The 27,860-nt window shown below is 43.0% G+C and overlaps 8 protein-coding genes across 8 annotated transcripts; 7 read left to right on the top strand and 1 right to left on the bottom strand.

The window, feature by feature from the left end:
* The first annotated feature begins 176 nt into the window (after positions 1 to 176).
* Positions 177 to 1,635, top strand: EAF01_004676 (uncharacterized protein). The gene is made up of 2 exons (XM_038912930.1): positions 177 to 1,230; positions 1,376 to 1,635. The coding sequence occupies exons 1-2, from the start codon at positions 509 to 511 to the stop codon at positions 1,380 to 1,382; spliced, it is 729 nt and encodes a 242-aa protein (XP_038771016.1). The 5' UTR covers positions 177 to 508; the 3' UTR covers positions 1,383 to 1,635.
* A 1,848-nt stretch (positions 1,636 to 3,483) lies between these two features.
* On the top strand, positions 3,484 to 6,053 carry EAF01_004675 (uncharacterized protein; the record flags this gene model as incomplete). The annotated part of the gene is made up of 2 exons (XM_038912929.1): positions 3,484 to 3,678; positions 3,882 to 6,053. The coding sequence occupies 2 exons, from the start codon at positions 3,484 to 3,486 to the stop codon at positions 6,051 to 6,053; spliced, it is 2,367 nt and encodes a 788-aa protein (XP_038771015.1).
* A 1,967-nt stretch (positions 6,054 to 8,020) lies between these two features.
* Positions 8,021 to 12,068, top strand: EAF01_004674 (uncharacterized protein; the record flags this gene model as incomplete). Its single annotated transcript, XM_038912928.1, has 3 exons — positions 8,021 to 11,647; positions 11,709 to 11,882; positions 11,943 to 12,068. 3 exons carry the CDS (start codon positions 8,021 to 8,023, stop codon positions 12,066 to 12,068), a joined length of 3,927 nt encoding a protein of 1,308 aa, XP_038771014.1.
* A 657-nt stretch (positions 12,069 to 12,725) lies between these two features.
* On the top strand, positions 12,726 to 15,154 carry EAF01_004673 (uncharacterized protein). Its single transcript, XM_038912927.1, has 6 exons — positions 12,726 to 12,864; positions 12,919 to 13,034; positions 13,091 to 13,192; positions 13,244 to 13,421; positions 13,470 to 14,799; positions 14,854 to 15,154. Exons 1-6 carry the CDS (start codon positions 12,790 to 12,792, stop codon positions 14,868 to 14,870), a joined length of 1,818 nt encoding a protein of 605 aa, XP_038771013.1. The 5' UTR covers positions 12,726 to 12,789; the 3' UTR covers positions 14,871 to 15,154.
* A 1,282-nt stretch (positions 15,155 to 16,436) lies between these two features.
* Positions 16,437 to 17,612, top strand: EAF01_004672 (uncharacterized protein; the record flags this gene model as incomplete). Its single annotated transcript, XM_038912926.1, has 7 exons — positions 16,437 to 16,451; positions 16,576 to 16,674; positions 16,720 to 16,834; positions 16,889 to 17,079; positions 17,162 to 17,366; positions 17,432 to 17,487; positions 17,535 to 17,612. 7 exons carry the CDS (start codon positions 16,437 to 16,439, stop codon positions 17,610 to 17,612), a joined length of 759 nt encoding a protein of 252 aa, XP_038771012.1.
* Positions 17,613 to 18,089: 477 nt separating this feature from the next.
* Positions 18,090 to 18,581, top strand: EAF01_004671 (uncharacterized protein; the record flags this gene model as incomplete). The annotated part of the gene is made up of 1 exon (XM_038912925.1): positions 18,090 to 18,581. The coding sequence occupies one exon, from the start codon at positions 18,090 to 18,092 to the stop codon at positions 18,579 to 18,581; it is 492 nt and encodes a 163-aa protein (XP_038771011.1).
* Positions 18,582 to 19,569: 988 nt separating this feature from the next.
* On the top strand, positions 19,570 to 19,896 carry EAF01_004670 (uncharacterized protein; the record flags this gene model as incomplete). Its single annotated transcript, XM_038912924.1, has 1 exon — positions 19,570 to 19,896. One exon carries the CDS (start codon positions 19,570 to 19,572, stop codon positions 19,894 to 19,896), a length of 327 nt encoding a protein of 108 aa, XP_038771010.1.
* A 3,436-nt stretch (positions 19,897 to 23,332) lies between these two features.
* On the bottom strand, positions 23,333 to 27,050 carry EAF01_004669 (uncharacterized protein; the record flags this gene model as incomplete). Its single annotated transcript, XM_038912923.1, is given in 10 exon segments — positions 23,333 to 23,858; positions 23,969 to 24,624; positions 24,635 to 24,980; positions 25,051 to 25,164; positions 25,258 to 25,494; positions 25,522 to 25,667; positions 25,725 to 26,043; positions 26,085 to 26,619; positions 26,743 to 26,750; positions 26,767 to 27,050. The coding sequence occupies 10 exon segments, from the start codon at positions 27,048 to 27,050 to the stop codon at positions 23,333 to 23,335; spliced, it is 3,171 nt and encodes a 1,056-aa protein (XP_038771009.1).
* Between the last annotated feature and the right edge of the window lie 810 nt (positions 27,051 to 27,860).

Raw genomic sequence — 27,860 nt, 5'->3', positions numbered from 1 at the left:
ATATGCGCCTCTAGACTCGGAGATTCGAATGGGTGGACGGATGGACTCGACCTTTTTGGTACAAGTAGCAGCCCTGTAGCTTTTCATGGCCCACATATACACGTTGGTTTGTCAAAGCCCACATTTATCACCAAAATCCTTGGGATAAATCATCTAATCCAGGATTCTTGGCCTCCATTGTGTCCAAAAACACAATAACCCCCTGTATCTTACACCTCTTACAAGGATAAAAATGAAGGCAGCGGTTATGTCATAGTTGAGTTGTTTGAAAGCTTGCTCCATAGAATTTGGCATGAATTTCCAAGTTTACAATTTTCGACTTTCATATAAGACAAAACTACAACGGTGCTAAGTGAGAATTCTCCTCGTACCTAACTTTGAAAGAATTTCTTGAGTCTGTATTTTTGACTCTCAGCTATATACCCTTTTCCTCACGTACACGGGCTTTCCTCATCTTCTAATCCTTTCCTACATCACCTAGGTACAACTGCAAACTCCACAAGCCAGAATGCCGCCAAAGGAGAGTACACCCATTGGTGGTAAAAAGGGAGCCCCAACTCCTGATGCTACCCCTGACAGAGATGAAGACAACGAGCAAGTAGAGCAAGAAGAGGAAGCTCAAGACGAGGAACAAAACGAGGATGGGGAAGAAGAACAAGATGGAGAAGGAGAGGAAGAACAAGAAGGTACGGAGCAGAAGGCACAGGCATCAGTAGAAGACGACAATGAAGCTGGTAGTGATGAAGGAGCAGAGACTGGTGCCGAAGCCACTGCTGACGAGAATGAAGGCGGCGAAGAAGCTCAAGACGAAGAACCTGAAAAGGAAGTAGAAGAGAGCGAGGATACTGCCGTTCACAACGAACCCGAACCTGAACCTGAGCCAGAAAAGAAAAAGAAGAAGCATCGCCGTCGTAAGGTCAAGGAGCCTGAGCCAGAAGAGGAGGAGGAAGAAGAGGAGGAAGCCCCTGCACGCAAACCCCGTCGTAAGAGGAGAGATCGTCCTCAATTCCTTGAACAAGATGGCGGAAACGATTATAAACAACAAATGCAAATGATGCAACAACAACACGAACAGCAAATGCAAATGATGCAAATGCAACAGCAACAACAAGGTGGCGGTGCTGCGAAAGATCAAGGAAAGCAACCTTTGAAGTTGAGATTAGACGTCAATCTCGAGATTGAGATTGAGTTGAAAGCCAAGATTCATGGTGATTTGACATTGGCATTATTGTACGTTCTATCCCATTTCCCAATTCCCATCCCCAATTCCCCATACATTTCATATGTCATCTTCAATCCTACTCCGTGTAAATGTCGAGAACAAGTACCTCTCAGTACAATTTACGAGCTCGGTCGAGCTGATTATTTTCAACAGGTCTTAAACGCGAAAATTATCCATTCTAACATCTACCGTGTTGCTTAGTTCTGGATAGAGTTGAGAGCAAGTTTGCTAGAGGCAACTGGATTTACCATGCTTTTTCGTACATTTCTTTGGTGTTACTGTATCTATTCATGATGCGGGCTGCGGTGCTTTGGGTGTGGTGGGGTTCGGGATATTTGGATGATAATGAATGGCATTGTACTTTTAGATTTAATGATCAAAAATCTTGGATATGGAAATTTATGAGATACCTGCATTGAGCGATATATCAATTGTCGTGATTCTATATGCTACATTAAGAACAAGGAATTTTCACAGTTATTGTGCTTTTAGATTGTTGAATTTATTGTTGATGTGCAGGGAGGTTTTGCTGCGTAACAGCATTTTCCGAGAGAAACTAAAAAATTGTCATCACACAGCGTTCCATGAGCCTCAATCCATCTGAACTTTAAGTGATCTTCTAGCCTGTCCACGGAATGTCGTAATCACAATAGCGTAGACTAGCCTAACGGCACACGCCGTTTCCACGAGTCCCTCGAGCCCCTACTGTCAAGACTACTTGAGTCATGTCTCAAAGAATCTTGGCAGTAAATCTGAAAGCAATCTCAACTTTTTTTGGTATCAAACTTACGGGATTGCTTTGCCGTCTATCTTGATAGAGACTATCACGAACCGTCAGCTTTTCCACGCAATTCATAAACGGAGTGTTAATAGAGGCTTCTACGGAGTACGCGCCATGTTAATCTCACGCAATGAAGCAACCGCTAGACTTTTCGTTTTTTTCACCCCGCCCTCGGCGTTTGATCCTAATTGTCTCGTGATTTTGTGGCTTGCAGATTGTGTCCCCTCGCAACATAGGCAGCTTAGGTAAAATGAAGCAAATTAGTTGGCAGATATCCGGATTGGAATGTTGATACCGCTGGACCCTGTCGAACTTCCAACTTTTCCTACTTTCATTTTGGGAACCATTGCTAATTGCTTCTTCGTATTGCCAACTTATTCCCTCTGTAGGTTGTAGCACTGCTCAACGCTCAGAACGTGAATATGAGATCTTGAGCGCTTCATCTCATGTTACTCAAATGCAAGAGTCATTTTTACATTCGAAAACCTCTCCGAATGACTTGTATTACAGAAACTTTGTCACTTTGAGTAAGGTTTTGGATTGTTGCATTCGTGAAACTTTAAAGTAAATATCTCCAATTTTATTGTCCGTTCATTCATGTGAAACATGTAGACGATTGGCTTTGCACTAAGACTGGGACGACAAGTTGTTTTTCCTAGCTCCATCTTTTCACGTGTAACTATTCATAAACTGTGGCTGGTGAGTGCAAGTATTGCCGCAGACTACTACCCTTGCTAGTTCCACATGAAGAAGAGGTTGTAAGCCTACATCATGTGTCAAATCTCGATGGAACATGGGGAATCATCAAAGTGTCAAATATGCTTCAAACATATTATTGCTTTGTCACATTTGCTCCGAGACAATGAAACACTTTGATGATTCCTTACCTGGTTACAGTGGGCTCGCAATTTGTCTCGGCCATCGGACGCTTTTATGCCAACGACAAATCGAAAAGGGATCGATGATTTCTAGGACATCATAACAAGGCTTCGAACAATCCCCGTAGAATTGCTCCTATTCGATATTGTGGCGTGTAAGCTGAAGGATCAAATCCAATTAGCTTCCTTAACCTACAAGGTTGCATGTATATGATGCAAGTTGCTATAGCCATCCACTCTGGGGCCAAAACTTCCTTGTTCTACTCTGGGGAAGCCTGTAAGCTCTTCTAAAGTTGACGCAATGATGTATTCCAATCACAACTTAGGTCATAGTTAGTCCCAGCCTTGGTTTTCGGGATACTTTGGAGACAGTGAGATCATTCTTTGCGCATCTAATTACTAAGATGAACACAGCATTCAACTTTAGTGTCATTAAGTGTAACACTACTGAAGCCTCTATATACCTGTGAGAGGTATCCGTTAAACTGTCTCCTCACTTTATTGTTCGTTATAAGTGGACGCTTTTAGTCAAGCAACGCACATCTCGCTACGATCCAGATTCCATCCAATTCACATCATCTACAACAGCAAAAATCGAAGAAATGGCAGACACACAAGAAGCACCTAAGAAGTTCTTGAAGAAGACAAACAAAACTCCAATCAAGAAGAAGCCTTCAACTCCTAAAGCAGATACCTCTTCAGTACCTAGTGAAAAGCCATCAGTTCCAAACACACCAACTGTCCCAAAAGATACAAGTGATGCAACGAAATCCGCAAAGCAGGGCTCCACCACCAAAGTAAGTTTCCTGCTCTGGTTTATATGCCTCCTTTCGCCGACCGTTATACTCCTCTTTGTTTCCGGACAAAATTCCTGGCCTATACCTCTGGTTCCACCCAAAGGGGGACCTTATCAAAGGGATGAGAAGGAAGGCAAGAGGAAAAAAGAAAGACTGAAAGAATATTCGATTCGAGTCAGAAGGCTAACATTGAAACAACGTAGGCCAAGAAATTCGCACCTAAATTACCAGCAACACCACCAGCTGACAAGAATATACCACACCCTGAAGTGACATCTCCTTCGCCAGCGCCAAAGTCCCAAAGCAAGCCAAAGATCAAGAAATTCAAAAAGCCAGTAGAGAAACCTGAGCCAGTTCCTGAACCGGAGGAGCAAGAGAAAGACGGTGAACAAGACGATAACGATGAATCTGACAAGGAGGAACCTCAGCCCGAGAAGCCAAAGTCTAAGCTAAAGAAGTTTTCAAAGGCTACGAAGTCTGAGCCAGAGCCTCAGCCTGAACAAGAGGAGCCAGATCATGACGAGGAAGTAGATAATGAGCCTAAACAAGAAGAAGAGCAGCCCGAGCCAAAGAAAGAGGCTTCTCGACCAAAGAAGTTTTCGAAGACCAAGAAATCTGAACCAAAGCCAGAGCCCGAAGAGCAAGACCAGGAATCTGAAGCGGAGCCTGAAGGTGAACAGGAAGAGCCAGAGAAGGTAGAACAAAAGGAAGAAGCACCTCGACCAAAGAAGTTTTCAAAGGCCAAAAAGTCCCAACCCAAACCAGAATCTCAAGATCAAAACGAAGAATCCGAGGGTGAGGTTGAACAAGAAGAACCAATCAAGGCAGATAAAAAGGAGGAACATGACGAAGGCATTGAAATGGCAGATGGTGAGGAAGACGGGGAGGACAATGAAGATGAAGCTGAAAATGAGGGTGAAGTAGATGACGATTCCGATGTTCAAGATGACGAGGAACAAGATGTCAGTGATGAAGAAGAGGACGAAGAGGGGGGAGATGATCAAGAAGAGGAAAATGATGACGAGGAGGAGGAGGAAAATGAATTGGCTGAAGCTATTCCCGATGTCCAGCCAGATGTTATTACCTCAGCACCTCCTATTCCAGACGACTTCAAGGGAAGCGTCGAGCCTCTCAAGTCAGTAGCTAAGTCTAAGCCTACTAAACAAGTTACAAAGTCTGTTGAAGACGCAAAAGACTCGGTTCCTGAGCCCGCAAAGGAAGCTGCTAAACGACCAAAGAAATTCCTAAGCAAGGCTTCCAAGGCCGCCCAAAACGCTCAAGGCCAAGCTAATGGTGTTGCAGATGACAGCTCCAAGAAGGCTCAAGACACTACCGATAGTGCACCTGGCGCTGATAAAGTGAAGGATACTGCGTCTGGCGCAACCGACGAAGCTAAAGATGTTGGAGATGAAGCATCTAAAACATCCAAGGAAGGAGTCGACAAAGTCCAAAAGTCTACTGAACAAGTTCCAGATGCTGACCAAGCCACCAATGCTGCTGATAGTGCAGCCTCAAAGGCTCAAGGTACTGGGTCGAAGGCAAAGGATAGTGCTGAGAAGGCTACCGGTGATGTCAAAAATGCTACACAAGAAAAAACGGATGATGCATCCAAGCTCGGTAAAGATGCTGGTGACAAGGTCAATGGAGTTGCGAATGATCTGAAGGACAAATCTTCAATCACCATGGATGGTGCCCAGGACAAACTCGACGATACCAAATCAAAAGTCAATGGAATCGCCGGTGACGCCAAAGACAAAGTTGGAAGTGCCAAAGATGACACGCAAGAGAAACTTGGCGGTGTCAAAGACAGTGCTGAAGAGAAGCTTGATGGCGCTAAGGACTCAACTGATAATGTCGAGGGTGGCTTGCCATCTACAACCGATGCCCGAAAGACTTTGGGTGATAGTAGCGAGAAAGCTAAGGGTGCATTGGGAGGAATCCCTAGCACAGATAAGGCTACTGATGCTGTAAATGGAGTCAAGGATCAAGCTGAGGGCGCGACAGAAAGTGCCAAGGATGTTCAAGTTAACATTCCAAACATCAATGACATCGTCGGAAAGAGTATCTCTGTTATCAAAGACGGATACCTCTTTGACGACCAAGGAAATGTTATTGGTCAAGCTACTTCCAACTTTTCAGGCAAGGCAATCGGTTCATTCAAATCTAAGGAACTCGAGGCCAGAGCAACACACCAAGTCCAATCTATTGGCAACATTGAGAAACCAAAACTCGATGGACCAACATCTGGACAAGACGCTGATGCTGGTGCTGGAAGTAGTCCAAGTGAAATTTTTTTGGATGTCAAAAGTACAAATGAGGGAATCAGTTTGCAAATCAGAATTCCTACTGCGTTTATGATGAGACCTGGTAATTAGGGCCGTCGATATGGTTATGTTAGGGTAATGTTTTTGGAAAGGACGGATATGTCAGGCTGGATGGTAAAGAGTATGGATGGATGGGTAATTGGATGGTTTGGTATGGTTTGATATGGCTTAGTTTTTTGAAGTTTATGTTTCATTAATGGTTTTAGCACACGGAATCTACGATTCAAAAGCCAGCGTGTCATTTCAGCGTTTAATATTTATGTATATGTAGCTCTTCTGTTTTACTAAAAATAAAAATTGATAATATTCGCATCTCAATCTAATTTTCCAAATTCACTTGTATTTCGTGATCTTACTGAAAACTTGGACTTGCTCTACGTCTCGTCCAAATGGACAAGATGATGGAAAATTGCTATGTTCTTCATCCAACACGAGTGAGTAAGTTATTGTCCCGGTGTCTATATTTTAAACCCCTTTCTCCATTCTGGGCTTGAATAGGCGCATCTAGACTCTTGTAAGTTATTTGTGATTCTCGCAAAGATAACTATGCCGATAAATCACGGGACAATTAACACAAGAACATAAAGCACGAAATACGCGTAAATTTGATTCAATACGAGAATCATCAACTGGTTCTAAGAAACAAGGCAATCATGGAGAAGAGAGGCTTATGAAAAACTCGCTCACCCAATCAACCACCCCACAATGCATCACCTAAATCTTGAATCTTCAAATTACACCTACATATTTACCCATCCAGAAGCAATTCAAATGATGTAACCAACCAAAATAACAAAAAATAATTTCCAGGCATGAATCCTGTTACCGAGTCTATAAAAACAAGAACATGTCGCTTCGACCCGAAATGAATGGGAAGGCCTAACCGAGATGTCCCACCAATTTGCATGTGGCGAGTGCTTTGCGCGGCACGGCCCAACTAAACTTGGTCTAGTGATGTAATCTCCGCGATGTTAATATATCGCACGCGTCTGTATGGTTATAATCACCACGCACATTTTTGATAACAGGAAATATTCCTTGCAATGTGGCTAATGGAGGACGGAGCGATTAACCGTTTCGTGTCAGAATACTCAGTGGATTCAAGGGCTCAAATCCAATGGAGAAGTGGAGACACTATATCAAACCAAGAAAAGAAAAATTGTGGCTTGATGTTGGTGGCGTCCGAACTTTGAAGGAGATGTCTCCTGCAGCTCGCCTTCCTTGTACTGTACGTACTCTATTTTAGAGTGAGACAATGCAGTTGAAGGATTGAGCACCTGGTTCTTGGAGACGCGTTTTGGATGGCTATTCGGGACTAGAATATGTCGGATCGGGAGAGAGTTCTATTACTTGGTTGTAAAACTGGGGGAAGCTTTGAGCTTCTTAGATATTGCATGCATCATTAGTTTGATGTCATGTCGATTTCAGGAGAAACCCATAGTTACGAATTTATGATCTTTTTGGGGTTACTTTTTGACTATACCAAGAATAAAGCTTGTAACTGCTGTTTTAGCAAATCCATTGTCGACCAAAGGTAGTCTACCGATTCGCGATGCATCAGGGTTTTCGAGCACAATGTCGCGGGGTGGTACAAACTAAGTTGACCAATGACGAGCAAGTGTCGACCTCCACTACATTGCCATGGCGAATTCCATGACGCACATTGCCAGGAAAGATGCGGCTTTCCAGCTTTGAGGAATTTCACCATGGTGTGGCTCACCATCCCAGACATTTCAATCTATCAGCTCCAAGTGGCTGACGTATAGAGCCTGGAAGCTGATACTGTGCAGCATCATAGCTCCCAAAATATGACGTACTTACATCATAGGCAAGCTATCCAAGCTGCTTTACTTCCAAGTAAACCGGAAATTAGCAGTCTGATATTCCAATACAAGAAGAGCTCACGGGTTCTGTACGAAGCCTATCTTTTTTTCTGTATGACCACCACTTTTGAATAAACAGTACAACACTATAAACAAAAATTATTTCCATTTACAAAGATACCCGAACAACCGATAATGACAGACACCGAAGAATCCCCAAAGCAAACTTCGAAAACTCCCAAGAGCACATCTAAGACACCAAAGACTCCTACAAAGACTCCTGCAAAATCACCTGCACCAAAGAGTGTTAAGAAGAACGTTCCAAAAGCTCCATCAACACCAGAGCCAGCACAAACCCGCTCAGAGCCTCCCGATTCTCCAGAAAGAATGGCTCCATCGGCCATCTCAGACAATGAGGATCACCTCACCAATGGAGAGCAAGAGGATTACGAGGAAGATGATGAAGGAACCGAGGAGAACGGTGTTGCAGAGGGAGAAGAGGAAGGAAGAGAGGAAGATGATGAGGAAGCCCCAGTAGAAGAAGAGGAAGAACTCACTGAGCGCGATCCAAATGAAGATTCCCGAAATGTTGGAGAGGCCACAGACAAGGCTTCTCAGGCTTCTCATGCTTCAGACGAGAAGGAAGTTGATGGTGTTGTCGATGGTGTTCAAGAAAAGGCCACCGAGGCAGGTGAAGATGTCAAGGATAAGGCTTCTGAGACTGGCAAAGATGCCAAGGAAACTACCGAATCTAAAGCTGGAGATGCTAAGGAAACCACAGAATCTAAGGCTGGAGATGCCAAGGAAACCACAGAGTCCAAGGCCGGAGATGTCAAGGACACTCTCGAGTCCAAAGCTGGCGACGCAGAGGAAACTGCTAAGGATACTGGCAAAGAAGCCGGTGAAATCGCAGAGGATACTGAAGCTGCTGGAAAGGTTAATGAAAAGGGCGAAGTCATTGATGACGACGGAAATGTCATTGGCAAAGTCAACGAAGCTGATATTGACGCATCCAAACTTAAGGACAGCATTGTCAATGAGGAAGGAGATGTCTTGGACAAGGAAGGCCAAATCATCGGATCCGCAGACCCAGTTGAGGACGCCGAAGATGCTCTGGGAGAGGTTGCCGATGGTGCCAAGTCACCAGCTGACAGCGCAAAATCGGGTCTCGAAGGAGAGAAGCCAGATCTTAAGGACGTCACTGAAGGTGCGAAAGAGAAGGCTGACGATACCAAATCCAAAGCCGACGATGCTGTTTCGAAACCAGACGCCGATCCAGTTGAAGAACCAATCATCCCACAATCTAAACTCAAGGGTCCATTTGAGATCCAAGAGTCGGGTGAGATTCTTGATGCTGATAAGAAGGCAATTGGTAAACTCCAAGATGATGTTGATCTCAAATCTTTGGTCGGTAAGCAAGGTGTCAATGTTGATGATGAGGGTAATCTTGTCGGAGAGAACGGCACTATCATTGGAAAGATCGATTTGCTCCCAGTTGATCAACTCCCCATTCCAGAAAGCGTTAGAGAGCGCATCATGAACGTTGGTGTCGCAGAAAGCGCTAGCCAGCTCGGAAGCAAAATCGGCTCCAAGGTCGAAGGCTCCAAAGCTGATCTTGGTTCAAATGCCGATCTCGGATCTCAGGTTCCAGAAGGCCAAGAAGTCAAGGAGGGTGTTGAAGGCGCCGTTGAAGAGGGCAAAGAAGGCGCCGAAGGTGCTGTTGAAGAAGGAAAGGAAGGTCTTGAAGGAGCAACTGACGAGGCTAAGGCAAATGTCGAGGGTGCTACCGATGAGACCAAGGAAGGCGCCGAGGGTGCCGTCGAGGAAGGAAAGGAAGGTCTCGAAGAGGCAACTGACGAGGCTAAGGCAGATGTCGAAGGCGCCACAGAAGAGGCCAAAGACACTGCTGAAGACGTCCAGGAGGAAGCCGAATCCGATATCCCACCTGTCTCCATTCTCGAGGGTCTCAAGGTCAACAAGTCCGGAAAGATCGTCGATAGAGATGGAAACCCAGTTGGTCAACTTGTTGAAGGTGATGCCAAGAAACTTGCTGGCAAGAAGTGCGACAAGGAGGGGAAAATCTATAACGATACTGGTAAGGTCGTTGGCCGTGCCGAACCTCTCCCAGAAGCCGAAGAGAATGGATCATCACCATTTGAAGACTTCCCTGGTGCAATTGTTGAAAAATCTGGCAAGATCGTTTACGAGGGTCAAGTCATTGGTCAAGTCGTCGAGGGTGATGTCAAGAAGATGATTGGCAAGACTGTTGATGAGGACGGTGATATCCTTGACAAGAACGGCAACGTCATTGGAAAGGCGGAACGCACCGAAGAAGAACCAGAGCTAGAGCCAGAAGGACCAGATTACTCTGTCCTTTTCGACAAGAAGGTAAACAAGCTCGGAAATGTCACTGATGACTCTGGTCGTGTTGTTGGTCGCATTATTCAAGGTGCTTTGAAGAACATGATCGGTCGCCGATGTGATAAGGACGGTGCCATCTGGGGTGACAGCGGAAAGAAGATTGGTCAAGCTGAGCCAATTCCAGAAGCCGAGAAGGAAGAACTCAGGGAGCCAGCACCATTCGAGGACTTCCCAGATGCTACTGTTGAGTCCAACGGCGATGTTGTTCACAATGGCGAAGTCATTGGCAAGGTCATTGAAGGCGATGCCAAGAAACTCAAGGGTAAGAAGGTTGACGCGGATGGAGATATCTTGTCTGCTAGCGGAAACGTTCTTGGTAAGGCTGAAAGATGGGAAGCCCCTGAAGCCGAACCAGAGCCAGAAGTCGACAACTCTTCCCTGGGTGGAAAGCGTGTCAACAAAGCCGGTAACGTCGTCAACAAATCTGGAGAAATTTACGGTCGCGTTGTTGAAGGTGATATCAAGCAGCTCGCTGGCAAAATGTGCGATAAGCAAGGGTTTGTCAGAAATGAGGGAGGAGATATCATTGGAAAGTGCGAGGTCGTTCCAGAGGGTGACCGAGAAGGTTTGAAGGAAGGTCCTTTCACAGACTTCGACGGTTGCACCGTCAACAAGGAAGGTAAAGTGGTTACCTCATCTGGAGAAGTTGTCGGTCGATTGGTCTCTGGTGATGCCAACGTTCTCTTCGGTCGTGCTGTTGATGATGATGGCGAGATTGTCGACAAGAACGGTAACGTCCTTGGTAGAGCTGAGAGATGGAAAGAGGAGGAAGTCCAAAAGGATGTCAGCCCAATGGCTGGCCGCAAAGTCAACAAGGAGGGTAATGTTGTTGACGAGAACGGTGATATCATTGGTAAATTGACAACTGGTGATCTCAAGCTCTGCGCGGGCAAGAAGATTGATGACGATGGAGATGTTGTCGATCAAAAGGGTAACTCACTCGGACACGTGACTCTTCTCGAGGATATCGTCGAAGATGAACCCGAGCCAGAGCCAGAGGCAGAGCCTGAACCAGAACCAGAGGTTGAAGAGCCTGAGGCAGAGCCAGAGGAGACCGAGGAAGAAAAGAAGAAGCGAGAGGAAGCTGAACTCGATGAAAAGATTTGTGGTCAAATGACCTACTGCGTCGAAGATGCTCTCGGAAAGATCAAACCAGTTCTGAAACAGATTATCTCACACATCGACAAAGCGGAGCGTACTCCAAAGGATGAGCTTGATGAAGAGGACCTTGTCAACAAGGTCAAGCCATTGATCGAAGAAGGTGGCCGTATCCTTTCTGAGGCTAATTCCTCCATCCGTGCTCTTGACCCTGGTGGAAGACTTGCTTCTCAGGCCAAGGCTAAGACAGCAGCTCATGAAGCTACTCCAGCAGAGTATCATCTCGCTGATTGTCTCAAAGAGGTATGTTTTCTCCATGTTTGATACGCTCATGACATGAACATTTACTAATCATTGTTTATAGCTTACCGGCACTGTCAGTGAGACTATCGAGAATGCCAAGAGAAAGATTGAAGGCATGCCACACGCCAAGAAGGAAATCAATCCCCTGTGGAACCTTCTTTCAGAGCCGCTTGCCCAAATTCTCGCCGCTGTCGGCTTGCTTTTGAGTGGTGTTCTCGGATTAGTCGGTAAATTGGTAAGTCATCACGTGAACTTATGTACCCCTTTTCAAAGCAAATACTAACAACTTTTACAGCTGAGTGGACTTGGTCTTGGCGGCTTGCTTGACAACCTTCTCGGAGGTCTTGGTCTTAAGGGACTGTTGAACGGTCTTGGACTTGGAATGGTGGTTGATTCCATCACTGGCAAGAAGAAGAAATAAATGATTTGACGAATCTTACGAGTGGCTTGCACTGCAAATTACTTCAAAATGTACATGTATTTTATAGCGATCTTGGATATTGGTAATACCGGTCTGTAGTTTCTTTTGTCCTTAATGTCTAGCGGACTTTTTGGTTCTTCCTGTAATTTAGCAAAAATTTACAATGGCGTTCACAAAATTTGAGATGTTTGAGATGGATTTCAAGGTGTGGTTCCTTCAGTCCATGTTAAAATCTTAGTATCCAGATTTAAAATCTGAATTGGAAAGTTGACAATTTCTAAAAAAATCTGGTCGATTTGCAACTCATCTCGCCGTTGTCTTTTTCGTGTTCGCCAAGACTGCAAAATCACGTGCATTGGTATCGATATCGCCTTCCTTTGTTGACAATACCTTCTTTTTCATCTCGCGTCTATCAATGAAGATGCCATGAGCGTCAAAATGAGGGCAACGATATTCCTTGTGTATCGAGCTGAAAATGACGTACATGGCGGTAAGGATGGATAAACTTTACGAGATCATCCATGAAGAAATGCATGTGAATGTGAATGTGAAAGTCTAAAACCCTGAATTGGTGGTTTGCGGTTTCCATGATTTCTAGTGACTTTCTCACACTGACGACCTCAAGATGATCATATCCATATTAATATTTGAAAACCCATATTGCCGTGGCTGATCTTTTTCTTTATCAAATTTATTAGTAATTAACTCGTACGACTTTACAATGAAGCGAACGCTGCTCCTATGTTTTATCCATGGGTTCAAGGGGAATGGCGAGACCTTTTATACGTTCCCTCAGGTAAGCCATGGATACGATTCATAAATTGAATAGAGTTATTGACCTTAGAGATAGACCCTTCAGAAAAACGTCGCAGATAAGCTACCAGACGATGATGTTGAGCTTCTTGTATATCCAAAATATGAGACGAGAGGTGACCTGCTGGATAGTACTGACCGATTTCTTGAATGGTATGTGGTGATCACTAGAGCTTTTGAGTTATTGTTTGATTGACTTACTTTCGTAGGCTGAAAGCAAAGGTTATGGAAGTTCGGAAAGAGAAGACTGAAGCTCCTTGGCCACCAAATGACAGATCGGTAGGAGTCATCTTGGTTGCACATTCAATGGGGTAAGAAGCAGCTCTATACCGTGATCCTGCGTTTACTGATAACGGATTCAGAGGTTTCGTAGCATCCGATGCTCTATTCTCCATTCTTAATGACCATCATGACAAGGAGGACGAGGACTCCAATCATGTCATATTCCCTCTTATCCAAGGAATTCTAGCTTTTGATACCCCTTACAATGGTCTCGCTCGTTCCATGTTCGTCTACGGTGCCTTCTCACAATATAATAAAGTAAGAGCGAAATGCTCTCCGGTTTGATAAGTACTGACTTTGATGCAGGTTAGCAACATCTGGAATGTAATGTCGGCGGCATCTGCTGGCCTTATTAGTGCTAGATCTTTAGGAACTATGACTGCGAAACAAGCTGCCAGACAAGCAGGGAGCTCTTTGACAGCTACAACCAGAACTGCAAGTCCGGGATGGAAGATTTGGGAAGGAATTGCAGTAAAATCCGGTGTTGTAGGAGCAATTGCGGCTGGTGGTGTGGCGGCATACAGAAACCGCGAGACTATCATTTCAGGTGTTAAGAATCTGAATAAAAACTCTCTCAAGGATGGAGCAGAACAAGGCTACGATGCATTGGGACAAGGGCTCGCATATATCAATCGAGATAGTGTCGGTCAATCTTTCGCATGGTTGTCAAGCCACCTCAAATTTGTAGGTGCGTTGATGAGACAAAAAGAGATGGTCCAGAGACTCGAAAGACTTTCCAAGATTGAAGGAGTTGGAATTAGAAATTTCTATACTTCATTGGGTGAAAACGGATACTGGACAGGTGGATATTTTGTTCCCGAGAGAACTTTTTCTGCAATACCTGCACCAGGACAAAAGTCTCACGATCTTTTCATTCGAACTGTTAATGGAGCAGTCGAGGATGAAGTCCAAGCCCATATGAGTATGTTCAAGCCACAGACCAACGATAATTATGATGCAATGTCGGAACAGGCAAGAGATCTAGTTGTTGAATGGTTCCAAGCCGACAAAAAACTCGTGGATACTCCACCACCACCAGAGCCTTCTCCAGATGCTACACTGGCGAAAGATGCTACAGATGTACAGACAGAAGATAGTGAGATGGTAACGGCTACAGGCTTCGAATCAATTCCCAATTTAGACATGGACGGAGTCGACGACTCGCCTCTTGACATTGTGGCTGCCGCTGCCGCGATTCCACTACCAGATATCCAAGAAAATGACCTCGATACAAAGCAGCGAGAATCATACCTCCAAAGTCTTTACCGAATTTCTCAAAGAGCAGGGTCCGGTGTATCTGGATACGCATCTGCTGCGGGATCTGGTCTCACTGGCGCAGCTTCAACAAGCTTGAAGGCCGGAGCAGCTATTCCCACTTATGCATCCAAAGGAGTTAGCTCTTTCTGGAGCTCACATAAAGCCAAGACGACAGAGACTAATGGACCTTTGGAAAAGGAAGAATTAAGTGAATCTGTAACCATTAATGCTGATGATGATGTGAGAACAGAGAATAACAAGGGGTCTGTTTGGACATTTGGTTCATTGTTTTCCAAGAAGAAGAAAGGGGAAGAGGCTGAGGAGGCTCTTGATGAGAATAACGATGGTAGAATGGATGAGTCAGAAGTAGATAATCATAGTGAGTTCAGTCAATTCGTTGCAACATGGTCAACAATCCCCTAACTTTTCCTAGGGACTCAACTGAAGTAATTTCTTTTGGTCTAAAATGTTTGGAAGTACGAGTATAACGATTATGTAGCATTGTTTTCTTGTAATGATATTTCATAATTATGGCAAATATTCATCTGTTCCCTTTCACTTGATTGAAAAAAAGGGGTTTCTCGGCTGTAACGTTGGCCCTCTAATCACAGTGATAGTGAATATTAGATAGGTAGTTTGCTTTCATGTTGTTGGCATGCGGCCTCACTCAATATCATCATTCAAGGATTCATAGTTTAATATTTCGACAATCGAAATTCAAATATCAGATTTGCGACAAAATAACTAACATCCTTCTTCATATGTGCAATTACCACCTTACATGATACTCAGGCGAAGAAATCCCATTACATATTGAAGGGTGAGATCTTTACACAATGAAACGATTGTGGTTATAGATATGTACTTGATGCTTTGACAGCTACCATACTAATCTTGTTAGCTTCTAGATTTTTTAAACTTGACGCAAGGCTGAGTGAGTTTGAGGTTGCAATGGTTGGAGCTCACGGAGTATGCTTAGGATGGATCTTATCTTATCGACATCTTATCGACGTCTTCATCAGCTCCATATCATATCCGTCGAGAGGTAAGCTTGCCTCGGATCTCGGATATACTCGGTCATAGAATCCTACTCTCTCGAAGTCAATCTGATATTCATTCACGAAATGAAGGTCTTCCGGCTGTTTGTCAATCCATTCTTCAACTAGTCTCCCTTAAAGCCATCCGATGGAGGTCAGGATGAATGATGGTTGGTGAGAGCATCGTTTGCTTGCTACATTTGCAAGGTTGCAATTGGTAAGGCAGGCAAATGTCGCCTCACGCAGCTGTAAAGTCTCCAAGAGGTGTAGTATTCAGATCATATACGTGTTTTCCGATAAAAGATAATTAAATATTAAATCTAATTTCTGAGGACTATTACTAAGCTTTTTAGAATTAGAAAATAAAGAATTTTAATTAAAAGAGAATATAAAAAGTTCGATCGATCGCGACTATACTATGCGGCGTAACATTTCCTTCTTTCTATATTCTATATACTATATATAATATATTATATACTTTATATATAACTTACTGTCTATTTGTAATGAAATTAGTGTGATTTTTTTTACTTTAATAATTATCTTTTTAAAATATTTAAAACTTCCTATACTAATCTATCTAAATAAGATATTGATTATTCTAAAGCGTTTATTTAAATTGAAAATATATTAATAGAATTATGAGTGAAATTTCATTTGAATAAAGCTAATGAGACACAAAAATGACTTTTTGGGGGGGGGGGGAAACGAGTTATTAAATCGGGTATATTATAGATCTTACTTCACTATCTTGCCTCGGTCGAGACGCGTGCGCTCAATTGTACTCGTCGCGCATTGCTCATACGATTGATGCATCTACAAATCCAATCAATCTATTTACCATAAGATAGTTCAGCTGGATATTGGTTCTTGGATACATTCTCATCTTGTTCCTCTTCCAACTATACCTCTCAATTTTACACTGCATTTTGATCTCACTCAGAATTTGTCACTTTGACGACCAATCTTGACAGTCGTGATGGATTTGCCTAAAGTGCGACTCATCGGAACAATTTATTGTGCATCTTTGGAATAGAATAATTTGTCGGATGTAGCGGAATTAATTGTGAGTGTTCATTTGTTAAAGAAATGTTCGTGATTCCAACACGAGATAATAGAATCTCAAGGATGGAAATAGAGATACTTTTCGCAATGGTTGCCATTCCGGGCAATACGATGGAGTAGCAGTGATAATCAGATGTGAAGATGCTTATAAAGTACGTGAGACTGCATTTTCAGCTGACATAGGCTTACGAAAATAGTACACTAGTCGTTTTGACACCGATCTTATCAAATCTCTGCCGAAATCAGTCAAATTCATATGTGCTCCTCAGGTTGGTTACGATCAAATGAATGTCAATACCTGCACTATTCGAGGTAGAAAAGATGGCAAAGTACATTCTTCGAACGATTTTTAACACATTCTTACAGGCATCGCTGTTTCAAACTCCCCGGCGAATATTGGTAATGCAACAGCCCATGCTACTATATATCTTTTGCTCGGTGCTTTACGTCGATCATGGATTTCTTCTTTGTCCATCCAAAATGGCCAATGGCGTGGGTATGCTAGGCTAGGACATGATCCGGAAGGAAAGGTTCTTGGGATTCTCGGCATGGGCAATGTTGGTAGTAGTAACCAAACGTGCCGCAGCGTTTGACATGCATATTCAATATTACAACCGAAATCCCTTTCCCGTGGAAAAGACACCTCCAGGCACTAAGTACGTTTCCTTTGAAGAACTTCTCCGGACAAGCGACATCATTTCAATACATCTTCCACTCTCGGATGATACTAGGTACACGCTCGGCTCGAACGAATTTGCACAAATGAAGGATGGGGCCATTCTGATTAATGCTTCGCGCGGGCCTATAATTGATGAGCAAGCTTTGGTTGATGCACTTGAGTCCGGTAAACTATACAGCGCTGGTTTGGATGTTTTTGAGAATGAGCCTCAAGTCGTCCCAAGCTGTTAGCAAATGAGAATGTTGTCCTAACTCCGCATATGGCTGCTGGCACTGTCGAAACAATTGTAAGCACCAATACTTACATTTACTTTCTTAATCTAACGAGAAGTAGCACAAATCAGAAGCCCTTGCTATGTCTAATGTTCGGAACGCACTTCAGCATGGGGACGTTATTGACGCAAGTTCGTGAACAACGAGCTGAATAATTATTAAATTCCTAAAATCGGTGAGAATATTTGGTGGCTTGCAGATGATTGCCGTATGAGAAAAGCTTGAATATTGGCACAGCTGTTGACTATTAGTGGTTTCTTCGTATTTCTTGCAAGGTAAACAAAAACAGGGTAGACGAATAAAGAAATGACTTCTAACGAAAGTGCATGATACGAGGCTCTGTGCGGTTTGTAAGACCATAATTATTCAGGCTGAATTGACGCACTTACAAAAGAACCAATTTCTCTGACAAATGGTAACCACCTATGGTAGTGTTCAACTGTGCTTATTCTGAATCCCAGGAGCATCGCGAAATCTTCGGTGCAAGACCATAAATTTCCATAAATAAATCTACAATTCCTCATTTTCATATATTTCTATTCTTGAATCAAAAACTCATTTCGATTAGAATTTTCGAAGACTACGGCCCCAAAATTCGAGCAGCAAAACAGCAAAGATGACTCGCCTAACTTCGACATTCTTCCTCCTTACGATCGCATCTCTCTCGATTGCTTCTCCACTGAATCCCGCTGTGGAAATCATCGCCCGGACTGCATCACCCCAAGACGATACACCAACCACAACTGACTTGCCCACTACAACTAGTACCTCTTCAACTACCACCACTCCCTCCGCCGCAATAGCCACCAAAAGTATCGACGGTTGCAATGTTCAAGGTACAGCTGACACAGCACTTGCCGCACGATATTTCGGGTCAGCCCCTTACGCCGATATTCTAAAATGTCAATCTACTTGTCGTGTTACAACACCATGTATATCATATTCATGGACGCCCTTGAATGGTAACTGCACGTTGTATAATTCATGGATGGATGACTTTAACACGGGTGATACTACGGGTTATGTGGTTTTGAGTGATGATAGTGGAACGTTCTTTTCGGATAAATATCCGAGTGACGGGAGCGATTTTTGTTACAAGGCTATTTGAAGAAGCATAGGGGAGTCTAAGGGAATATTTTCTGGAGGTAGTATGGGTGGATATATAAGTTACTCTAGAGAATAGGGTCTTCGAGTCCATCACATACTGGAAAAACAGGGATGGAATTGACTCGAACTAGATGGCCTATGGTCTGCGGAGAATATTCGATATCTTTAACAAGAATCTAATCATGATCAACGACACGGGTCATTCAGCGGAGCCTCATGGCGATTTACTTTGTTCTTTTTCCATTTCATCGTATCATTCAATCATCTTTTGGCGGAAATGTGGAAAATGTCCGGAAGATCACGTGAAACTCACGTTATTTCTTCTCATGCTCCAACCAATCACTCGCCATACTAGTGGTAAGCAAGGCTTGCAACAAGAATATATCACATAGATTTCTAAAAGCAAGTTCCTCATGAAAATCTATGTGGCTGTGTCCTCGGTTCAACCTTCCTTGCCCCGTTTGAGACCCTCTTTCATCACGATCTCATGCATAATCTAGATCCCGTACCCATTCTTTCTATCAATTACGTCAATTTCAATCCCTCCCTATCATCAGACTACCCCACCATTGATGTCTGACAGGTGATACTCATGACATCCGCCCTGGAAGACCGTTGGTTGGACCCTCCAGCATCCCAGTCATTTTTAATATACGATCTACGTCAGGGTCTAACATGGATCCCAGCCTTGATTTTTGGAAAAAACAGGAAAATCCTGAAATTGCCATCGACCCAAGATCGAGAAGATGATGGAAGTGATCCACCATTTGTGGCGTCAATATGCATATGCCAACACGGGGTTTAGACGAGAATAATTGGGTTGGAGAACTATATATCTGGGGACTTTCTGCCGGGTAATTTCTCTTGCCCAACGTCAACAAAGAAATCATCTGCAAATATACATACGATTTTCAAATCTCAAATCAAAATCAAACACTAAGTCCCTTCTCCAAACCAAAACAAACCCAACACCTCAAACCAAAATAATCATGTCTCAAGGTGGGGGACTCCTCGGCGGACTCGTCGGCGCACTCGATAACACTCTCACAGGCGGCGCCCAAGCCAATGGACAAGGTGGCCTTCTCGGCGGAGTTGGCGGTGCTCTCGGCAAGACAACCGAAGGACTCGGAAACACATTGAACACTACTGTTCGCGGCGTTGGTGATGTAGCCGGTGGCGCAACAAACACTGTTGGCAATGTTGCCGGCGGAGCTACTGGTGCTTTGGGTGGTGTCCTTGGAGGTGCCACTGGTGGAGGAAGTGGTGGAAGTGGTGGTCAACAATTGAACGCTTGGGGAGAACCAATCAAGAAGTAAAGTGTTGGTCAACATGTTACAACGCATTGCTTGGGAAATGAGTTTATGAATTGGTATGGATTAGATGGGAATACTTTGTACAAGAGTGGAATTGGAGCGAGGATCGTTTGTTTTTACAACACAAATTTAGTTGGTCGTTGACCTGAGAATGGTTTTCGATGTTTTTGAACTGTGGATTACTACTTTTGTGGTCGCAGTGCTGTTTTAAGATAATGAAATTCATTACTTGTTTCGTCATATCATGGCTTTATAATTTATCGTAATCGTATCCCATTTGTTCGAGTGAGTGAGTGGAATTTGCTATGTCATTCCAAGACTTTAGAACTAGTTTGGATGACCAAATTCGTGCTGAATCTGTTCAATAATTCGTTTCCTCTTTTTAAAGCGGAATTGGAATTCTTGCCTGAATATCAAATTGAGGATTCCGCTGAACAACCTGTCATTCAATAAATTTAGTATATTCAGCAAGAGCAAGAACGTGAATCCTTCAAAAATCATCTTAAGTCATACAACCTTTGAAATAACATGCTCAACCACAGTAATTTACACACTATCAGTAAACCCGTACAAAAGATAGCTCACAGAAAGTGTACGTGGGCAAGTGGGATTAGGCGCGCAAAGACCATCGCCCTAAAACAATCACTCATTAGTATGCAATACATCCTATATATTCAGTAGCACCACTTTCCTTCTATGAACTTAACCCAAGACAATAATCGAGGACTTCACCACTCTGGTCTAGATTTGCGGAGAGCTGAGGGATGGTCTTGTTGTTCACAGTCGCCGAAGCAACATATGATCACACCTCAGAGTCATTACCCGGCAGCCTCGTAGCATTCATATTGGCTTGGTATTTATATAAAAATCTCATTTTGCAGATTCTGTCTCATAATACGCAACATTGATAGAGTTATTGATAGATCAAAATGATCAATCTTGGCTCAAAATGCTGATCCAAAAGAGGGGTGGTCCGAAACTGGAGTACTCAACTTCAAACCGAGTGCCATTATACCTGCGGAACTATACTATAGCCGTTTAAATCCCTTCTCGTACAGTTACAGACTGTAAGAACACAATTGGACGAAGTGACACAATCTACAGTATTCATGCAATATTTGCGTTTCTTTCATGAGGTGTATACAAGTGGTAGTAAGAGGGGGACACATTTTTTAGAATGACTAGTAACTCCTTCCCAGATCTAAAGTTGAAGTTTCTTCTCCAATATCATTCCACGTCTACATGCCGTCTGGGCCTATCTCCCAGGCCACTTCTTCATATCTCCTCAATTTGCTTTCTCCTCTAGCGCTTCTGGTAATGAGCAATGGTGTGGCGTATTTGGTCTAATTGTCCGAATCTTGTTAAATATTCAATCTATACGACCGGAAAGCGAAAAGCTTACTGTCTATAGGCATATTGACAAAAGTATTTGCTGAAGGATATCTGGGGCAAAAGTATGCTATCTGCATGTGATTTGTCAACATTGATGAATATCGGTAACACAAGTGAGAAAGAGAAGCATAGGCGAAATGATATATGGCAGGGACTGCTCAAGTATAATGAATAGGGGTGGAAACTCGAATTCTCTGTCATCTGATCAGGTTCGCTATACGTTGGGGTGTTAAATCCGCAAATGGATCGAGGATAAGTGAGGACCCACGGCATCTTGATAAAATATATGATTGTAATGCTTTATTTGACTGAGTAGATAATTATACTTGCAGAGATGCAATATATACATATATCTCAGTTCTGCTTGGATAAAACGCTAGACAAATGGGCTATACTCGGCAAATTTATCCGAGAATTGCTCCCCTTGGGGACAAAATCACCAACTGTTGGAGAAAATTCTTCAAATGTGGGGCAAGAAAAGGCTGTCTGAGTTACAAACTTCCTATCTTGAAATAGATCTACTCCATGCCACTTACAGCACATAGGTAGATTGCAGGGCACGAGAGCATGTGGCATATATACTCGAGAAACCGACCTTGAGCTAAGCTTTGTGCGGTTTAAGCTTCCTCGCTTGAGTTGAAATCTGACTCAACTAATTGTATCAATCGATAAAGCGGATACCAAGTTTTACCTGGAAACCCGTTTTTGTATATGCTAGGAAATTTTGTCTACAGGGTCGTAGAATTAAGGTGAGTCTCTCGAGCTGACATTGTATGCATCCGACCAGATCCAATTAAGCCTGGTTCCGCTACTTAGTTCTACTCAAGCCCGCTTAATTAGCATCATTAGGCTGAGCACTTTTCTTAAAGTATCGATAACGACAGTCACGCCCTGGACGGAAAATACCACACATTCAAGAGGTACTACCTTTTCGAAATTATACATCAAATCCATTGATCAATATTCTGATTTGCGATTTCAACAGATTCCTTTGAAAATAATGAGTTTTAGTACCCATCAAATTTTCCGCCTATTGCTGTATGTTCAGTGATACAATACAGTATCAAAGTGATGAAAATTTTAACGGGTTTGTGATCCCGGGGTGATCCAGCGCGAAGTTTTCATCCGTCCAGGGCTTGACAATCACCTGCCTCTCTGTGGAGTAGTGGCCTGTGCCATCCAAAGCTCAGCTAACTTCTCGGCCCGAGCCACCTGCAATCCCGCATGAGTGGAGACAGGAGGGAAGTATCGAACATCATACTTGAATATCCTAACAGTACAAGTGGGGTCTTAGTAGAGGTCGTCGTGAGTGAGGCAGTATGATTTTAGTGTTCCATAATTTAAATGATACTCTTTTAGTGCTAAGTTATTCCTGTTTTCCACCATAACTTCAGTGGCATGCTTAGCATTGACCAAAAAGTGGTTCTCGATTCAGACATTGGCTCAACATAAGCGAAAAAACAGGCGGAAGTTGAGTACTATTCAGAAGGACTTTGATAATTTGAATCTCTCTTCAACATTGTATTAAATGCATATAGTCCTACTGTGTATATAAAGAAGACTCAGATTTTCGTTTAGTCTTTTCAGAATTCAGTATTTGACTCAAAATGAATTCATAGTTTAATTAAGAAGTCCTTTGCAAGAAGACTCAATTCCCGCCTTTTATTTCGCTTACGTAGAGATTGGTTACCAAACCGTCGGTAGCGAGATGAATTGTGGGGGCTGAAAAGATCCATTTTTTTTGGCAGCGAGAATGCCCAACACAAAAGGACCGAAAAAAAGCCAACATATTGATTATATCCGAAGCCTGCTCACTTGAAAGCGTGGCTGTTATTTTATCAAATACTGGAAGCTCGTCTACAATATTGTCAATTCATCACAACTCTATTTGCTACACTGCTATTACCACTAGAAAATTCTCGCCAGTGCAATTACGATTTCACACTTTTCTCCATATCCATACTTTTACAGTTCCATCCCCCAAGTTCAGTGTTTTCCTTCACCAATACACCGATATGAGGTTCTATCGTACTTCTTCTTGGGACTATCAATCCTTGAGATGGAATTGAAGAATGTGATCCGATGATAATTTCTCGAATTCTTCTTTTCCTTTCGATTTGTCTTTCTCCTTAGATTTTGAGGGAGGAAAATAATACACATTTCTCGATTCGGCGAACCTGGGAAGATAGATCGGGTTTTGAGTGTAGCATACAGGAGCTGTCTTATCGTCCGCGCCTTTAAATAATGGAATCCTCATAACAATCAACTCTTCTCCTCGTGTAACAAAGAATAGTTCTCTATCCGTCCACGTCAGAGTATACGATAGTCGACTGATACTCATGGAAGAGCTTTCTCCCAGTGGTACATTTATCTTGAATAACAATCGAGGAGGACTCCCAGCTGTTTTGCGAGAGGACAAATGGTGGGTTGAAACTTGGAGACTAAGATTCATTTTAGGTTCGCTTTCTATGGGACGGCCGTCGAATTCACCACACGAGGAGAATCTGGTCTTGACGAAAATGTGACAGGAGCGATATGTGGAACAGCAAAGTTCTCGGGTAAAGTAAGTATTGCTTAAGTGATTTGTGAACAATATTTTGCCATCCCCCAAGGGCCAGACCAGAAGTGTTGCTGTTAGGTGAAATGTTGGAGGGGAGTGGAATATCCCGCCAGATACACGTACCGAACGTGGAAAATTGGCGTTTTTTCTTGCATTGTGGTGTCAAATATTTGTAATGAAACGCGAGGTGCATCTTCTCCCAGGTTTTTGTTCCCAAGGTAGAGAATTTCTAGTTCATGTGCCTCTTCATTATCCACGGTATCTTCATCGTCTTCGCTATCACTGCTTTCTGAACCACTATAAAGACTTTTTGAGTAATTACTAGCGACAGACGAGTCTGTATCTTCGAGATCCGTTTCCAAAAGAGCAAGTTTTAAAACATATCCTGGAGCTCCGGACGAGATCATCTCGATATCAGAATCATTACCGAAACCCCCTATTTCCTCTTCGTTTCCCGATTCGTTCGGTTCATCCGAGAGATCATCGTAATCTGGAATGTCTGGAATATCAGAGCCCAAATCGTCACAATCATCCGATCTTTGATCATCGGAATCATCGAAATGTTCAAAATCTTCATTGAGATCTTCAATATTGAATCGCTCATTGGCCCAATCGTTCCATTGATCATCATCGTCTAATTCATACGAATCGCCTAATGCTGACCCTTCACTCCAATCCGTCTCAGCTGAATTATCATCGGAACCGACATCAGACGCGACCATTGGATCATCCAACTCTTCAATAGTTCTCATGTTTATGTTTACCAATATCAATGTCATCTTCAAATACAAGTGATAACATAGAACTGTTGCTCGACGAAGAGCTAGACCGACTCGATTGCGATTTTTCGATAGTGGTGGCTGGAGACTTTGAGGCCCTAGTCACAGCTTGTTCCTTGCCTTTGGCTAGCTGTTGAATTATTCTCTGAGTTATATATTCTCCATAGTCAAGAATAAGATCTTCTGTTAGCTGTATGTCAAGAAGATTTTCATGCGAAATGTTTTGTCTTGAGGCTATGGCGATATATGGTCCAGAGTTGGTCATATCTTCGAAATATAGTTTTTTTCTCAAAAACATTGATAGGTGTATATTCGCCATTTTGTTTAGCGAATAGTTGTGAGTCGATTCGCAGGTACTGAAGATCAGGGGTCAGAGAAACTGGAATAGGGCGCCCAAGAGCCCTTTGGCTGACTGGATGATCGTACAAACACCAGTTCATGCGAGATGCATTAAGTTCTTGCGATACTGTAAGCTTAGGACGATGAGTACCTAGTTTCCACTGTTGACAAGTAAATTCAAGCTCTCCAGAACCGCTCTGCCTATTCCAACGTTAACAACCCTAATTCAAATGAGAAGAATAGTATATGCACTTACAAATTCTCTATCTTCAATACCACCATATTTTGACCCACGAGATCAATCCCGTATAGTATCGAGAATGTATCTCCAGATCCTGCTCTTCATTCGTAGCCTGAAATCTGAAGTCTTTGTAATGACTTCGACCACGTTGCAAGAAGTTCTTAGGACCTATAGAAGCCCAAAAAACCCGGTCAATTTCACCGAGGTACCTACCTCCCAAATTTGTAACTCTGTCCAAAACATGATGGACACAATCCCCAGTATTAAAGACCTTACCTCCAATAGACAAACTTTAAACCTATAGGCATGTGAAGAACTGTGGTGAAGTGTTAAAGCTCTGTACTCTCGAGCATATTTCAGGAGTATATGTAACTCCGTCAAGATGCTTGTCCTGATAGTTCGTAGTATGAGAGAGCAAATGGTGTTCCATTACGTCTTCGCCTGTATAATCCTCGAAAGTGACCTTAGATTAGATTAGTAGCCGCTAGTAACTTGGTTGCCAGAGATATTTCAAACAAACTTTGGCCATGACTTCCTCTGTAAACTCACATGCTAATGTCTCTGATCTACTCAAACATTGAGGGTGTTTTACGAGGAACTGTGGAACAGAACCGTGTGTGAGAGTACATGTTGAGATTTTGCCATGTGCGGTATCAACGTCCTCGATTTGGACTAGAGGCTCACACAACTTTAAAGCCATGCTCCGAAATAATCTCTGTGACTTATCAACATTGTCACAATCGCATGCATCAAGGATTGCAATCGATTCGCATAGCTCGTCCAATCGCAGCGGCCGTCGTGCATAGACAATACATGCTAGGATTTTGCTAAGGATCACACTTTAGTGTGATTTCCTTTTCATGTATGTTGTGAGATTTACGAAACAAATGGTTTTTGTGATGCCTCGATTTTGTCTATTTTATTTTGGTAGTAGTTCTCATAGTCTTTGGGTAAACCCTCTTGAACTTGATATTGCACAGCGGACAACGTTACTGCACTAGGAACAGAGTCTAACATAAGTGATGCCCATAAGAAGCATCCATCTGCTTTCTGGCGAAGGTCCTGTAGTATTAAATTTTGATATCCTTCATCAAGATCCAGACTATCAAGCTTCAAGACTGACTTCGACAGATAAAGCTCAATATCAGCACTGTTTGTGTCCTCAGTAACCTCGATTACTGCACAGTCTTTCAGAAGCTTCTTAAGATCGGTTAGGTCCTGACTACTGCACCATAGATTGAATTGATAGGACTTATCACGCGTAAGCTCGGTGAAAAAACTCAAATCATCCGACAAAGCTTCCCATCGAGGATCAGAGTCGCATTCCTCGTCCAGAGACCGTCGAGAAATAAATAAGATGGAGAGAGACGACTGAAGCTCATACGAATAAAGGTTTTTACGTCTCCGATAATAAACTTGTTAGCTGTGTGAAAGCATGGATGTCTTCAGGCATGTCTTCGAGGTGCGTCCATAAGCGATTGGCGAGCTGCTCAGCTATAGCGCAATATACTTGAAGAGATAAGAAGATTTCATCAAACGAATAATACTGATGCAGGGAGCACAAAGATAAATTGGTCTGAAATGTGCTTTCTGTAAAGGCGGTTAGAACAGATTTTCCTGCTCCGGGCACCGCCCTAACCCAAAGCACAGGACTCTTTGAATCTGGCTTCTTCCAATTTTCAAACTCCTCATGAGAAAAGAGCCAAGAGCATGTGTCAGGGCTTCGTTTCCTCATATGCTGTTCTTGACAGCGAAAATTGCTTTCACTAAGAGTTGAGTGACCTCGTAACCAATTTCTCACGTCTTTTTGACGCCCAGCTGCATTCTCTATTAGCCAATTGTACATTACATATTATTCGTTACACACATATTTTTCCTTGCAATGGCTCTCAGCTTCATCTCCTCCAGTTGTTGCTCAATGAATGCACTTTATTGGTCTCGAGCGATACATGCCAAACGTCTCTCTTCTGCTGCATCCTCTCGCTCACCCTTCTGAACAAGTTCTTGACAACAGGAACTAATTTACTGACCCGGTCAGCATTCTTTTCGATGTCCTTAATGATTACATCTAATTTTGAGGTAATGAATGAAGACAATGCTCTGCCCTTTCTATTGGCAACTTCAAAATGTTAGTTAGGAGGCACGTTGAGATACTACGAGATGCGGACCGCATCGATGACATTCTTTTTCCACTCGAATCCAAAACCTGACCACATCACTATATGTCATTTGAAGTAGTTCTTGCATGGTGTTTGAGTCTCCAAATAATTCCTCAAATTCCGTAAGCACGTTGAGTTGAAGAGTAATGTCTTCTAGTTGGTTCTTGACATCATCATGTAGATTCGGATATCATATTGAGTATCGATGACGACCTTCATGCGCCCCCAAATGATTGCTGTCGGCATAGGATCCGCATTACCTAAAAGTATAAATTATATATTCGTTTATCCGATGATGTTTAACTTACTCATAGTATCAACCACACCCGAATAATCAGCAAGAACTGTAATCACTGGCCGTAACACTTTCCTAATGTTCCGCGTTACTGCAGAATCTGTGGGTTCTCTTTCGAGCTGCTTCAAAGCGTTGTTTACATCCTGCTTGGAAGGAGGTTTGGGTGAACTTTGCAGGTCGGTGATCAATAGAGAAGTCTTGC

Source organism: Botrytis porri (assembly GCF_014898465.1).
Source record: "Botrytis porri strain MUCL 3234 chromosome Unknown BPOR_006, whole genome shotgun sequence".
Classification (NCBI taxonomy): Eukaryota; Fungi; Ascomycota; class Leotiomycetes; order Helotiales; family Sclerotiniaceae; genus Botrytis; species Botrytis porri.
Note: the sequence above shows the minus strand (reverse complement) of the source record. Positions and strands in the feature narration are given on the sequence as shown.